The sequence below is a fragment of the Daphnia pulex genome, chromosome 8 (genome assembly GCF_021134715.1).
Source record: "Daphnia pulex isolate KAP4 chromosome 8, ASM2113471v1".
Classification (NCBI taxonomy): Eukaryota; Metazoa; Arthropoda; class Branchiopoda; order Diplostraca; family Daphniidae; genus Daphnia; species Daphnia pulex.
This window is the reverse complement of record NC_060024.1, coordinates 13,307,717-13,320,614: the sequence shown is the minus strand read 5'-3', so window position 1 is coordinate 13,320,614 and position 12,898 is coordinate 13,307,717. Positions and strand designations below refer to the sequence as shown.

The 12,898-nt window shown below is 42.7% G+C and overlaps 3 protein-coding genes and 1 long non-coding RNA gene across 5 annotated transcripts; 2 read left to right on the top strand and 2 right to left on the bottom strand.

The window, feature by feature from the left end:
• Positions 1-296: 296 nt before the first annotated feature.
• On the bottom strand, positions 297-1,475 carry LOC124200935 (serine/threonine/tyrosine-interacting protein B-like). The gene is made up of 5 exons (XM_046597331.1): positions 1,194-1,475; positions 1,009-1,106; positions 753-941; positions 613-665; positions 297-537 (listed from the first exon to the last, which is right to left on the bottom strand). The coding sequence occupies exons 1-5, from the start codon at positions 1,350-1,352 to the stop codon at positions 395-397; spliced, it is 642 nt and encodes a 213-aa protein (XP_046453287.1). The 5' UTR covers positions 1,353-1,475; the 3' UTR covers positions 297-394.
• Positions 1,476-1,528: 53 nt separating this feature from the next.
• Positions 1,529-2,342, top strand: LOC124200937. The gene is made up of 2 exons (XR_006877423.1): positions 1,529-1,697; positions 1,774-2,342. It is a non-coding gene; the product is annotated as an uncharacterized LOC124200937 (long non-coding RNA).
• Positions 2,343-2,554: 212 nt separating this feature from the next.
• On the top strand, positions 2,555-4,814 carry LOC124199558 (E3 ubiquitin-protein ligase siah-1-like). Its single transcript, XM_046595390.1, has 3 exons — positions 2,555-2,817; positions 3,007-3,683; positions 3,762-4,814. The coding sequence occupies exons 1-3, from the start codon at positions 2,703-2,705 to the stop codon at positions 4,518-4,520; spliced, it is 1,551 nt and encodes a 516-aa protein (XP_046451346.1). The 5' UTR covers positions 2,555-2,702; the 3' UTR covers positions 4,521-4,814.
• A 1,125-nt stretch (positions 4,815-5,939) lies between these two features.
• Positions 5,940-12,712, bottom strand: LOC124200321. 2 transcript variants are annotated; one of them, XR_006877263.1, is made up of 6 exons: positions 12,588-12,712; positions 11,869-12,393; positions 9,680-10,295; positions 8,390-9,075; positions 6,573-7,675; positions 5,940-6,513 (listed from the first exon to the last, which is right to left on the bottom strand). XR_006877263.1 is itself a non-coding variant. In XM_046596522.1 (5 exons), exons 3-5 carry the CDS (start codon positions 10,212-10,214, stop codon positions 7,364-7,366), a joined length of 1,533 nt encoding a protein of 510 aa, XP_046452478.1. In that variant the 5' UTR covers positions 10,215-10,295; positions 11,869-12,393; positions 12,588-12,712; the 3' UTR covers positions 5,940-7,363. The 2 variants fall into 2 exon arrangements, 1 of the variants encoding a protein (XP_046452478.1); XM_046596522.1 differs by having other exon boundaries at positions 5,940-7,675.
• Between the last annotated feature and the right edge of the window lie 186 nt (positions 12,713-12,898).

The window sequence follows — 12,898 nt, the reverse complement described above, 5'->3', positions numbered from 1 at the left end:
ACATTCCTTCAAGTGTTGAATAGAATCTGTAAATATTCCAGTGAACTCAATCGCAATAGTTTAAACAAATACTTTACCTTCGTTGGACTAAATAAAATGCTTCGACGGTAATTTACACTTAGATTAGTTGTTGCAATACAATTGAAGATAGAAACTTAAATACCGTATCGTATGGGAGTATTTAGGTAAAATATTAGGTGCTGGATTGATATTCCTAGACTGCATTGAATTATTAGTCGTCAAATAAATGGATTAAAGCTTTGGACCGGTAATCGACTTAAAAAGATTGCAAACCATTTGAAAATCACTTGTTTTATTCCTTCAAGGAACAGTCAAGAAAAAATTGTGCAGCATACGCAAAACGTTTTTATTGATTCTCATGTCGGATAACGCGTCACTCGTCCATAGCATCGTCATTTTCGATACTGTCTCGCTTCCGTTTCCAAGTGCTTTGCTCCCTTGAGCACTGACCATTGTTTGTTACACTCCAGTTTGCTTTGTAGATAGGTTCATATTCCTTTAACTGTTGAACAAATCCTATTAAGAGAGTTTGAGCTATGTGAGACTATTATTCTAATGAACTGAGATGCAACAATTTAAAAAAATACCTACCTTCATTGGGATTAATGCAAAACCTTCTCTGTTGCACTAAACTGAAAGCCTCTCTGTAAATAAATAAAAAAATTAGATCAGAGCTTGAAAAGAATGTCATGCTTTACTGCTTATATATGAATGAATGTTGAGAAATATACCTGTAGTCAAGGCAGTATTTTTGCATAAGAAAGCCCAGAACAATGGCAGCACTTCGAGATATGCCAGCATTACCGTGAATAAGAGCTTTGCCTCCTGCAGAAAAACAGCTATCCAAGAAAGTTTTAACTTTTTGGAAGTGCTGAATGATATTTTCTGTGACTGAATCTTTCACGTTGACAACCAGGTATCTGAGGAAAAAGTGCAATACAAATAAGTCCATACAATTTGTTCCTTGTTTGGAATAATTTAATTTACTGGAATTTATCAACAAAATGTGTTTTGATCATGTGAGATTCAATGTCTTGTCTAACACAAACGATATGAGTGATTCCGTGAGTCTCAAGATAGTTCTCCTGGGGTTTAAAAAAATAAGAAGGTAATGTTGTTATACTTATTACATTGGCTAATGCAAGAATAAAAGATCTATGCAAACCATATACTTTGGATCGAACTGCAACCGAGTAGGGCCCAAGGAACAATCCTTTGACAATTTCTTGCATTTCCCTTCTCATCGAATATGTCCAATCGTTAGGTTCTTGGAAATCAGCCGTTATCGACGAGGCCGAAAGTATGTCGTGACTATTTGTCTGAACTTCCATTGAGGCGACTATTAAGACTATTAAGAATAAAAAGAAAAACTGTAAACACTAAGCCTGCGTTTTGAAACGAAAACTTTTTGTTTTTTTTTCACTCTGCTGTCTGATAATCGATGTTTAAGAGAATCGATTTTTCCAAGCAGACTAGAAATTTTCTTTTTGGCGGTTCGAGAGTCGAGTTCAACCTTTTATTGGCGGTTCAAGTTCAATACGTTGTTTCTTGTTTATAAATAGACGTCTGGCATGTGTCAGACAGCTTCCCTTTAAAGACGGGAAGATTTTGTCACTCGTCTCAGACCCGTTTCTTTGCTTGAGCCGTTTCGACACGATTACTCAGTTCTCTAAATTGTAAGTATTTTTTTCGATTGTTCCGAGGCAAACCAATTTCTTTATAACGAAAAAGTAAAGTTATTTTGCTTGTTAGATTGCCAGTTGCCCAGTTCGTAACAATAACAAGAATGTCGAATGGAAAGTCTTTAAAAATTACGGCTGAGGACAAAGACGGAGTTCGCACAAGATCTACTGTTATTCGATCGGAAAATTTCGGTCACGGATCAAAAGTTTCCATATCCAGTGAAGAGAAAAGACAGATGGGAGCAGGCAGAGGCAGTGATGTTAGTCATGTCTTTGCTAACATGCTTGGAGGATCGGGAAAAGACAAAGATAATCTTTTCCTATCATCCCCAAATTTCAACAGAGGTGCTTACAAAGAAAATGAATTTGAAACCAGGAAATTCATTAGAACTACCGAAAAGTATCACCCAGGAAAACAAGTAGAAGCTCACACAAAGGTCACCATACACCCCAGCAGCAATTCGGGAGCCGATCCTCGCATGAAGTATGATGTCACCTCGCACATTGACGGCAAAGAAGGGCCAAGTTACACTACGTTTTTTAATTTTTTTGGCAAGAAATGAGGTCAACTGCGATGGGGATTTTCAATCGAAGATCATATATATTCAATTATTCAAATAAAAAGTTCGCTACTTTAAATTTTTTAAAGTTATCTTACACCGCTTTTTGATCAAAATTTTTTCTAATACAATTCTTTTCACTGCTTTAGTCATTTGTTTTGTATTTTCTTATTCTACAATTTTTTACTTTTTGCGTCAAATAAAAGAGTAAAAATTACAGAGAGAAAGGCAGAAAGGGCGTTTTTCAGTTAATCGATATTTAAGAAATGAATCGATTTGCCCAAGCAGACTACGTAAAAACTTTTTGTTTTTCTTTTGTGAGTTGGTGACCCTCTCTCCTAGGTTCCACATCCACACCCTTTTTCTTATTTGTCTAGGCTGTTCTACAGCATTTTATGTAAATTTCAAGGCCACTTTTAATTTTACTTACCACTTAAAGATGAAAAGATATTCCGATAACATGAGTCCTGGTCGTTGGAAACGAATCTGTCCACCTGCCCACGATTCCGATAGTGATAGCAGCTCATCAGACTCTGACGGAAACATAAATTCTTGTAAGAATTATTTTGTAAAAAACTCTTTGGTGATTTTTAAATATAGTTTATCCTTAATCAATTAAAAGGGTAATGTTAAAAATCAAATATTTTCTCCATACTGTGTTATGAATTTGTGTCTTTGTATACAAATGATATGTCAATCGTAGGACTAGTATAGAGTATTAAAAAATAATTTTGTTTTTGCAGTTTACAGAAGACTGTATAGCTACGGGGGTCAAAACTGCAACCAGTGTGGGTTTCCCAATCTGGTCTGCTCTTGCAACTTGAGACATAATCACCTTGCTGTCGCTACTAGTTCCAGAGAGCCAATGATTTTGATTGATCCTATTGAGCCCAATGAGAGAGTTGCTGGTCCAACCGGAGCCAATGGAAGCAGCCATGCCAGCACCAGCGGCAATAGTAGCAGCAGCAACAGCAGTTTTCAGCCAACTCTGAACAGTGGAGCAACATCAACTGGAAATGACAATGAAATCCCTTCGGTTTCCTTCCGGGCGTCTACCAGCATCGAGCAATTCACTCTGTCACGTCAGAACACGGATTCTGTATTTGCCTATGCCATTGCCAATAGGCGACGTCTATTGGCAAACCTAGGGGAAACGGCGAACCCAACATTCCAGCCACCGAAACTTCTTAATTTCTCTCGCAGCAATCGACTTAAAGATACAACTGAAACTCAGACGTCTATTGAAGTGACAGCATCTGATGCCACAGCTGCCGAAGCCTCAGCTTCCACATCGTCCACCGATCGAGAAGCCAACAAGGACTTGGACGAGTTTAATAGCAGACTCTTGAGCTTGATCGAATGCCCCGTCTGCTTGGAACCCATTTGCCCTCCCGTTCATCAATGCCGTCGAGGACATTTGGTAATTCAAAGTGACTCATGTGTATAATATCACGGTCGAATATCGTTACTAATTTTTGTTTGTTTGGGGGCGATGTAGGTCTGCGGGAAATGCAAGAGCCAATTACACCAATGCCCCACGTGTCGTGACAAGTTGTCGGAAATGAGAAACTTTGCCGTGGAGAGGATAGCACAGCTGCTCAAGTACCCTTGCCAGAACGCTGGGCTGGGATGTCCAGTTTCGATTTTGTTGTCGGGCAAAAACACCCACGAATCGACCTGCCCTTTCCGTCACTACCAGTGTCTCTTCCGTACGTGTTCGTGGGCTGGTTTCCAGCAGGAGATGGTGCCCCACTTGCGATCGACGCATCCGCTCCGCTTCTTGGAAGGTAGCCGCCAGGAAATCGACGTCGAACTCAATTCGCCAACTCTGTTCTACACTGACTGGGCCCTCTCCTGTTTCGGACGAATTTTCCGTCTCAACGTTTTTCATCACATCCCCAACTCGATGTTTTACGTCTCGGCTTATTTGGCGGGAGGTTGTGGAGAAGGCACTCCGGGATCGGCGGGTCTTCCGTCCGCTTCCGGAGGTCACTCCGAGTCCGATTACACTTACACGGTGACGGTGAACGGAACGCTGGGTCGACGGGTTTCCTTCACTCGTCAGTTGCACGCTGAATCGACGAGGACGAGTCAGCTGTGCCACTCTGAAGATTGTTTCAGCATTCGCGGCGACAAGTTGCAAAATTACACTCGAGAAAGGGGCTCCAAATTGCGTCTGTACGTTCAGCTGGAACAACTGGGCGATCCTACAACTACCAACAGTTCTCAAGAAACGAATCCAATAGTCTCCAACTAGTTGTTTTCCTGATGGGAAACGGAGAACTGGAATCATCTCAAAGATTTACTATTTTCTCTTTTGAGTGTTTTTCTTGTTATCTTTTTCCTGTGTGTGTTCCTGGTCAAATCGAATTTGTATTCCTCGCTTTTGTATTCTTTCCTTCGTTGCCCTCCCCCACCCCCTTTTCCTTTTCAATTCAGATAGAGATTGATTAAATCTGAATGTTTTTATTGGAATTCTCATGGTTTGGCAACCATCAGCGGATCCGATTCGCACCAATAAAATATTCAAAGTGGGATTGCATAACCAGAATTTCTTTCGTTTGCGTCTTTAATTTTGTTTTTTCTCCAGTCGAATTTCCGTTTCCCCATTTTCGTCCGTCCGCTCCCGCCGACAAGAGTCGGCAACAATGACGAGATGATTCAATTGGATCCGCACAATGTCGGCTTAATGGACGCTAGGCGAAAGAAAAGGATAGTAATTACAAGTGTGTCGGGGAGGAAACGAGAACTCGGAAGAAGAAAAGTTTCACCACGGGAAAAAAAAAGGAAATAAAAGAGTTTAAGGATTCCGGAAAACAGAAGTGAATTACAGGAAAGATGTCGATAGAAGTCGACTAGAAAGAAATTGTGCGCCTTGCGAGTTCTTGGAAAAAATTTCAATTAAAAAAAAAATGGAAATACGGCTCTCGTCTTCCGAGTTCTTTTCTCTCTCTTTAGTTACTTGTTCAACAATCAAGAAGCAACCAATATGGCTGTGGGGCCGGGTCTCATCATTAAAGACGACTCGCAGAAAAGTCGATTCAAGTGCAACTCGTCTAAGCTTGGGGGAGCCCGGCTGTCAAAGAATGTTTGCTTTTTCGTTTGTTGTCTATTTCTTTTTCTTTCCCTGGGCCGGAGAGTTTGCACGAATATAATAGACGAAGAGGAAAAATAAATATTCTCGAGAGAGATATCTACTCTATTTATTGGGTGGATCGACATGTGTGTGTGTGCAGGGCCGTCTGCCCGATCGATCGTATTTTTTGTTGTTGTTCGGCAAATAAATTGGTGCAGTGGCGGCCTTGACACGGGACCCCCTCGACACATCATTATTCACGGGATCAGCCAACAGGATGATGCCACACGTATACACAGTACGCAGCGCAACCAAATAGAAACAAGGAAAAGTGGAGAGGGAGGCAGCCTGGACATGTGCCTTGGCGGGAGTGCCAGCCATGGCCTACTAACTTATTCGGCACGTCATTTCAATCTGCAGCACACGTGACAACAGGCAAGACTTTCACAGTTGGCTCCTTTAAGCCTTTTACTTTTCTCCATTTTTTGGGGGCTAGTCGCAAAGAGGATCTCAAATCGAGTTTCGGGCTATGGAGAGAAGAAGAAAAATAAGTAAATCTCATCTTCAAATCACATTTCAGACCAGAGGCTTTTTCGTCGGTAATAATAGCTCTCTCTCTCTACCTCGATGGAATGGGCTGTTGCCAAATGTATCCACATCAAGGAGCTTTCACGTGAACTTTGCAATCAAACTGGCGCCTGGACATTTTTCGCAATAAAATGATTCTGACGAAATACTTTGCTCGAAACATACTAATTATTATGGGGAGGCAAACTTTAACTTTGGGTACAGGTTTTTACTAGTCCAAAGTGGCAATATAAGGATTCGCTCCTCCTAACTTATTACTCACTAGACGCACTTCAAGTTCACATATGTGTTTTGTTTTCGGGAGCGGGGCCTAAAGTATACAAGTCGGATGGAGGAACAACTGCCGCAGCTATACCACATACAGGCGGCTTATGTAATCAGGGCGGGCGTGTAAAAGTACTTTTTTAGACCGCGGGATCACCAGGGACTAGATGTCGAGTGAAAAAATTTGTAATACTTTTTTCAGCAAGCGCCATTTTTCTTTTTTCACTTTAAGATTATCGTCACGATGCGGCGGCACGAGAATTTAAAATGAGATTTCGGTACGTCAAATAGCTTCACGTGTCCTGACGACACAAGGATCTATCTACTTTTAGAAAATCCTGTAATATGATTTCTTGATTAGACTTTTGCAAGACTATTCACCGTTATATAAGACAGCTGTAGTATGAGGAACGCACGTGAGCTCGAACAGTGTGCTGCTGCCGCCGCGCTGGATCCAATTGTTGAAAAGATGACGAGGTTGCCGGGAGAGAATCTAATGGAATATTCAAAAGAGAGCTCAAAGCTCTCTCTCCCATCTTTCGTCGTGTGTCGTTTCTCGTCTCAAAGACACGTGAGTCATAACAACAGAGACTATGTAGACGTATATGTACACTACCAGGGTCACCGAATGCCAATAATGTTGGAGCTGCACAGTATACACGGGTCCAATTGTCTAAAAGAAAAGAGACGGTTGAAATGGGTTAAACAATGTCTTATATTCCTCTATAGACATATACGTAGTAAATCTGTACGTTACTAGATGTGTGTAAGTTCAAATTTGAATTACATTGGGCGCCAATAATATCGTGCGCCAGAAGCTTTTGAAATGAAATTTCAGCACGAAGGAGTAGGGGAATTCCTAGGAGACACACGTTAGACGGAATATTCAAATGTTTGTTACCGGAGAAGAAAGGAAATGGGAGTGCAATAAGATTCTAACGAGACATTTATCAAAAGAATAAATAAATCAGCACAGCACCCCCTTTTGTTTTTCTCTTTTTTTGGCTCAACTCTTTCGACGCAGCAGTTGCTGGGATGGATGGCGATAATGGCAACGTTTTTTAACTTGATAGTCTGCAAGAACTACGTTCTCACGTCTCAGACGAAAATGTTAAATAAATAAGAAGCCTCTTTGGTCGGATGAAAGATTGATAGGTGCGAGATCGTCGACATCACGTGCGAGGGATCCACAGGAGCAGATTTTCCAGGACGGTCCCATGCGACGTTTGCAGCCAGCTCAGCTTGAGAGACAAGGACGAGTACCATCGGTACAGACTGAAGGAATAATTCTCATCGTTGGCTCTGAACTGCTGCTGCCGTCCGGTCGAATCCTTGGCGAGGGGCGAATAAGACACATCCGGAGAAGAGGACGAAGGTGGTACTCCCATCAGTCCATCAGCCTGGAGCGTCACCAATCCTTTCAAACGGTCAACCCAGTCAGAGGCCACGTCGTCCACTTGACTTCCGATCGACTCCAACAGAATCTATATGGGCCACCAACCGGGCCAATGCACGCAAAACATGAATAAAGTCAAAATGTCATACCAACTGTTTGACAGAGAGAGGCTGTTGGTTATTTATTGGATATTACGTCACGAGTGACGTTGACGTATATCACATAACAAAAGAGTTGGGACACTGGTTATGTAACTCAAGTGTTATTGAGCGACAACACTGCACTCACAATACGGCACTATACATCTATAGTAGTAAGCCGACTCGAATCTATCTAAAAGGAATTAAGTTGCCGGTTGTTTGTTTGTTCAGGCTGTCGACACATTTAAAGTGAGGATATTGACACATGTTCCGGATATAAACACACGTGTGTTTGTGCAGTATCTCGAGGAAGTAGACTAGTCGGTACAAGTAAAGTGGGGTCACAAAAAAATAAATAAAAAACCTTCCGGAAGCATAAACAAACTACTTGGAAAGGCATCAAAGTCGAGCGAGCGAGAATATACTCACTGGCCAATATTTACATTCTCTAAAGAAAATAAAAAATCTGAATATGTAAAAGAAGTCAATTTTGTGTCTAGTAAAATGAACTCGGCGGACAGATGCATCAGGAAAAAAAAATGACGTGACAAAATATTCAATGCATAAAACATTATCCATCGGGGGATTTTAGGTGGCGGTGGTGACGGCGGCGGCGGCCAGAATGATAATGACGAGATGAATAAATAAAGGTCTCTCTTTACCTGGAGTTGGAGCTGGACGTAAAGTGTGCGACGGCGGGTGCGCTGGAAGATGCGGCGCAATTGGCCATGCTTCCGGCGTAGTCTCCGATGCCTTTGGTAAAGAATTCGGTAGTGGCGACTGAGAATGGACATCCGTTGGCGAGTGTGCAATCCGGCCAGCTGCCAGGCCTCGTTCAATAGCAAAATCGCCGCCGTGCTGTCGTGACGATTCGACTCTTTGTCATCTTGGTCCAGTCTCTTCCGGCTCCTTGTTCTCTTGGTTCGACTCGAATCCGACGGCCGTTTGGATAAGATTTGCCTATTAGTCGCCCGGCAACAGCAGCTGCATGAATGGAAACGGCAAGAGTGGGTGGACAATGCGCAACAGCTGTTGCCAGCCCGGATGAAATGACATCCGCCGTCGCCGGCTTCCAAAGATTCCGGCAACACTTTGCTCCTGCTGGATGAGGTTGCCTTCGCATTCGCTGGATTGTGAAGCGGCGGTGACAGTTGCCCGATTAAAGAGCCGGCGGCTACGTGATCATCACTTGCCCGTCTAACTGATTTCCGATAATAATTCGATTTCGTCTGGGCGGCGGCAGCAGTTTGGCCCGTCTCCTGCTCCTGATTGTTCATCAGTTCGGTTTGAACTGCCACGTCAGACTGGCTGGATCGGATTATCGCTCTTGATGGTTCCAGCTGCGCCGCTGTAAAATTGCGGATATTTCAAATTAACATGATGGTTAGACACGACACATGACATTCAAAATGACTTGCATTCACTTAAAACTCCTAATAAAAATCAGGGCTGGCTCTAAATGATGAATTAAGGCTCTTTGATGTATGCAAATGATAATACAGTCAAGTGAGAATGGCGCCTCTAAACTCAGCTCAGCTCGGGTTATTATTATCTTCTCTAAATCTTTTTTTACTACCGAGATGAGAAGAATCGCCCATGCGGAATACAAGGATCGGGGTGCTGGTGGACGCCTCCCCTTCCTGTGTGGTAGCTGGAGCGGAAAAAAAAAGTTATTGCTGTGCTCCGCTATCCCGATTGGCTTTCATTCCCAATACATCCTGGGATATATGTATTTGTTTGGAGCTCAGAATAGCTAGATAGATCTATCCATTAACTTGAATAACTTTTTCTATCAATGTCGAGACAGATAGATCTTTCTATACAAAAGAATGGGCCGCTTATTAATGATGCTTTATTCTATAATTGACTGTTTTTCATTATTATTCACTTTGTTAGTTGCCGCCTAGCAACTGGCCGCCATTTCCTTACGAATGCCAAGAGTTTTTCCATACCGGCTGGTGTTGTTGCTGGTTGTTTGGCCTGTTGTTGTTGCAGTTGACGTTGATGAAAGGCGACAATGAGATTGAGATTGGAGCGCGTTTCGTGCAAAACGGAACGGAGCTGATGGATCCAAAAGTCGGCCGTCTTAATCGCCTCGTCTCGGTTGCCAACGCCACCACCGTCATCCGTCGTCCCTTTCGGCCCCGATGACGAGCTTTGCTGATGGCTCATTAACCAACAATCTCCGCTCTCGGCCTCTTTTCCTTTGTTGCCCAGGACCGTCACGAGGCCGGCGTAGGCAGCAGCCGCCATCCCTTCGACGACAGGATCCTGCTGTAGGTTGCTGCAGCTCCAGCCGAGATGAACTTGTCGATCCTGATGTTGTTGCCGCCCTGTTGATTGGTCGACTCCTGTCGTCGGCTCGAAATTCGACAAGGCAACACGACGATGGAGAACGTCCATCTGACGTAGTAAAATCCAGCTAGGATCGTCGTCGTTATCTTCGTCATCACGGGGGTCGGTCGTCGTCGGCACGGTCGGCGACATCTTTTAGTGTAACAGCGGCTGATTGGTTTTATTACAAAGTTATGGTACAAAACTTTCGGACTGTTTGGCCTCGTCTAGAACCTATAAAAAAAAAAGGAATCGATTACCTCAACTGTGATGATCGACTGAAGCCCCTCCAGCGGGATGACACACACAGGAGCAATATCGCTTTGATTCGAGCAACTATCAATCTATGCGGTTGGATGATATAAATCCATCGATTTTTTTTTTCGGTTATCACTTTCGGATTCCCGACAAGAAAATATCGGGATATCAAGTCGTCGTCGTTACTGCCCGAGTTGTATCGGGAATCCGTTTGACACGGGGGTCTCAGCCGAGGGATAGAAAATGGGATGGGCGGCCTAGATGAAAAGCTGCATGGCAACAAATTGGAATTCGGAGAAAAAAGGCAAAATGCTGGGAGAGAAGGCGACTGATATATTTGAGAAACTGCCTAGAGTCGACGTCAGGATCAGTGGGCGACGATGAGGGACCGGTAGGAGCAGTCCCCCAAAAAAAGTGGCCAAAGAAGGAAAGAGAAATGTTGTGTGTGTAAGGTGCTTATACAGCGATTCCTGGGAGAGAGAGAGAGAGAAAAGATTGCTATATAGTCACTGCTGTTGTGGTCCTCTTCTTTTCTCACGAACGAACGAACGATAATACTTTCTCACATCAGGGCTGCGTTGTCTGGCACACAAGTGGCGAGTAGAGAGAGAAAAAACAACACGACGGGCTAAAAAATCCCAGGGCAACGAAAAAAAAATCACTCGGTGGTAATCGGATGAGAATTGATCGTCAGACGCTGATCAAAAATGAAAAATGCTGATTGCACGTCACACACACACACTGGCGCATTGACTTGATCGTATATAACTTGCAATTGTATTGAAAATTCTTTATTGTTGATTCCCTTCGTCACTTTAGGGAATAAAAAGTTATGAAACGGGTAAGGCTACACTATTCTCTAATGTGCCGGCGATGGTGTTCCACTCTCTTGTGTGTGTGTGTGTGTGTGTACACTCGGGAGGAGCGGTCGCCATGACAACGCCGCCAATAGATATAAGGGTAAGACCGCCCTGATGTTAAATGCTTGTGGGAATCGGGTGTGTACAGTGCGGTGCTCCCGTCTGTTCCTCACGAATGAAGAACTCGGCACTGCTCGGCATGTATGGCAACGCCAGGGAAGAAATTGTTACATATACAGCCTAGTGATCTCCGACAGTCAATCCAATGAAAAAGATCCCCCCCTATATGTTTACTCTGACGGAAATCTTGAAAAGTCACGATGGCAACGCCTTGACTATCACGACAAACTATCAATGTACGGTCTGATGTTGTGTGTTTGACATTCGATTTTTTATTTTTAGTTCAGGTCCTTGGCGTGATGGAGAAACGGGGAAGTCCCTATTGGTCATAAAATTTTCTAGTTGCGCTTTGCTTGACGTAAGTTCAACCAAGTTGTGAGGTACAAAACTGGATCTGCAGTCTTTCTAGGAATCAGTTATTGAATGAACCCATAATGAGTGACAAAAACGGCAAGAGAAAACAGTTATTTCAGTCAAAAGGCCTAGCTCAGGAATAAACGTACTCCGTACTATAAAACGATCGACAATCAACACCACCAAATAGTTAAATAGTGATCACTTTGTCCTACCTTTAAGCCTGGGAAATACAAATTCACAAGTGCTCCATCCAGTCCACAGTAAAGTTGAATCCACCGTCGCCAGGTAGGATTGGAAAGGGGGTCCTCGTGAATACACCCACACTCACATGGGTGGAAGACATTTAAAGAAAGGGGAAGAAGAGATCCAGAACTCGATCGACATATCGGTTGTTTCTCCAATCAAGAGGAATGATACTTATCTAAATAAGAAATAAAAATTGGGTTACGAAAAATATTGACACAACAAGTAGACTAAGGAAAAGTTGAAAATGAGACAATGTCTGGGTCAACTATAGTTGTTAATAAATAAGAAGTTGACGATTACATGTAATACCATACTGCATTCATGCAAATCATGCATCATTAAAATATCTAGCTGGTCACAGATTAATAAAAGTAACGAAAATCATTAGGCCCTGACAATGATACTGAGATTGATGTTGATGACTGGTCAATGACAAACACATGCAAGACTGGCATATCTTGTTGTTACGATGGTAGGTTCAGGCCTCAAATCTGCACAAAGGAAAAGGTTACATTGCAAACAAACTGCAATAATGCATTGACAGGGGCTTACACAATACACCAACATTTCACAAATTGGGAACAACTCTTCATAGCTCCCATGATCATGGTCGATATAGTTATAGATATATACAGTTTATAGACCATACTCCCATATCTTTCATTTGTTCTTAACTGTTATCTACCTACTAAACAGCATGAAGTGAAAAGCTGCAGTTCACACGATGCTCACATTTTAATAATTTGTTGCACTTCGTCGGTAGCCACACGAGTTTCCAAAAAAGTTGCAATCTCAATAACTGTTTCGAAACTTGTAAAGAAAATGAAAGCAGACGACACTAACTTGTTTTAATGAGTGCTGCAAAGCATGATTTCGATATAATCGCAAGCGCGGATTGCGATTATTATTTAGCATAAAACTAATCAACAAGTTTGACTAAGCCCCCTACCACTCTCAAGATAAAAGTTAAAATTTACACGAAACTCGCACAAATTA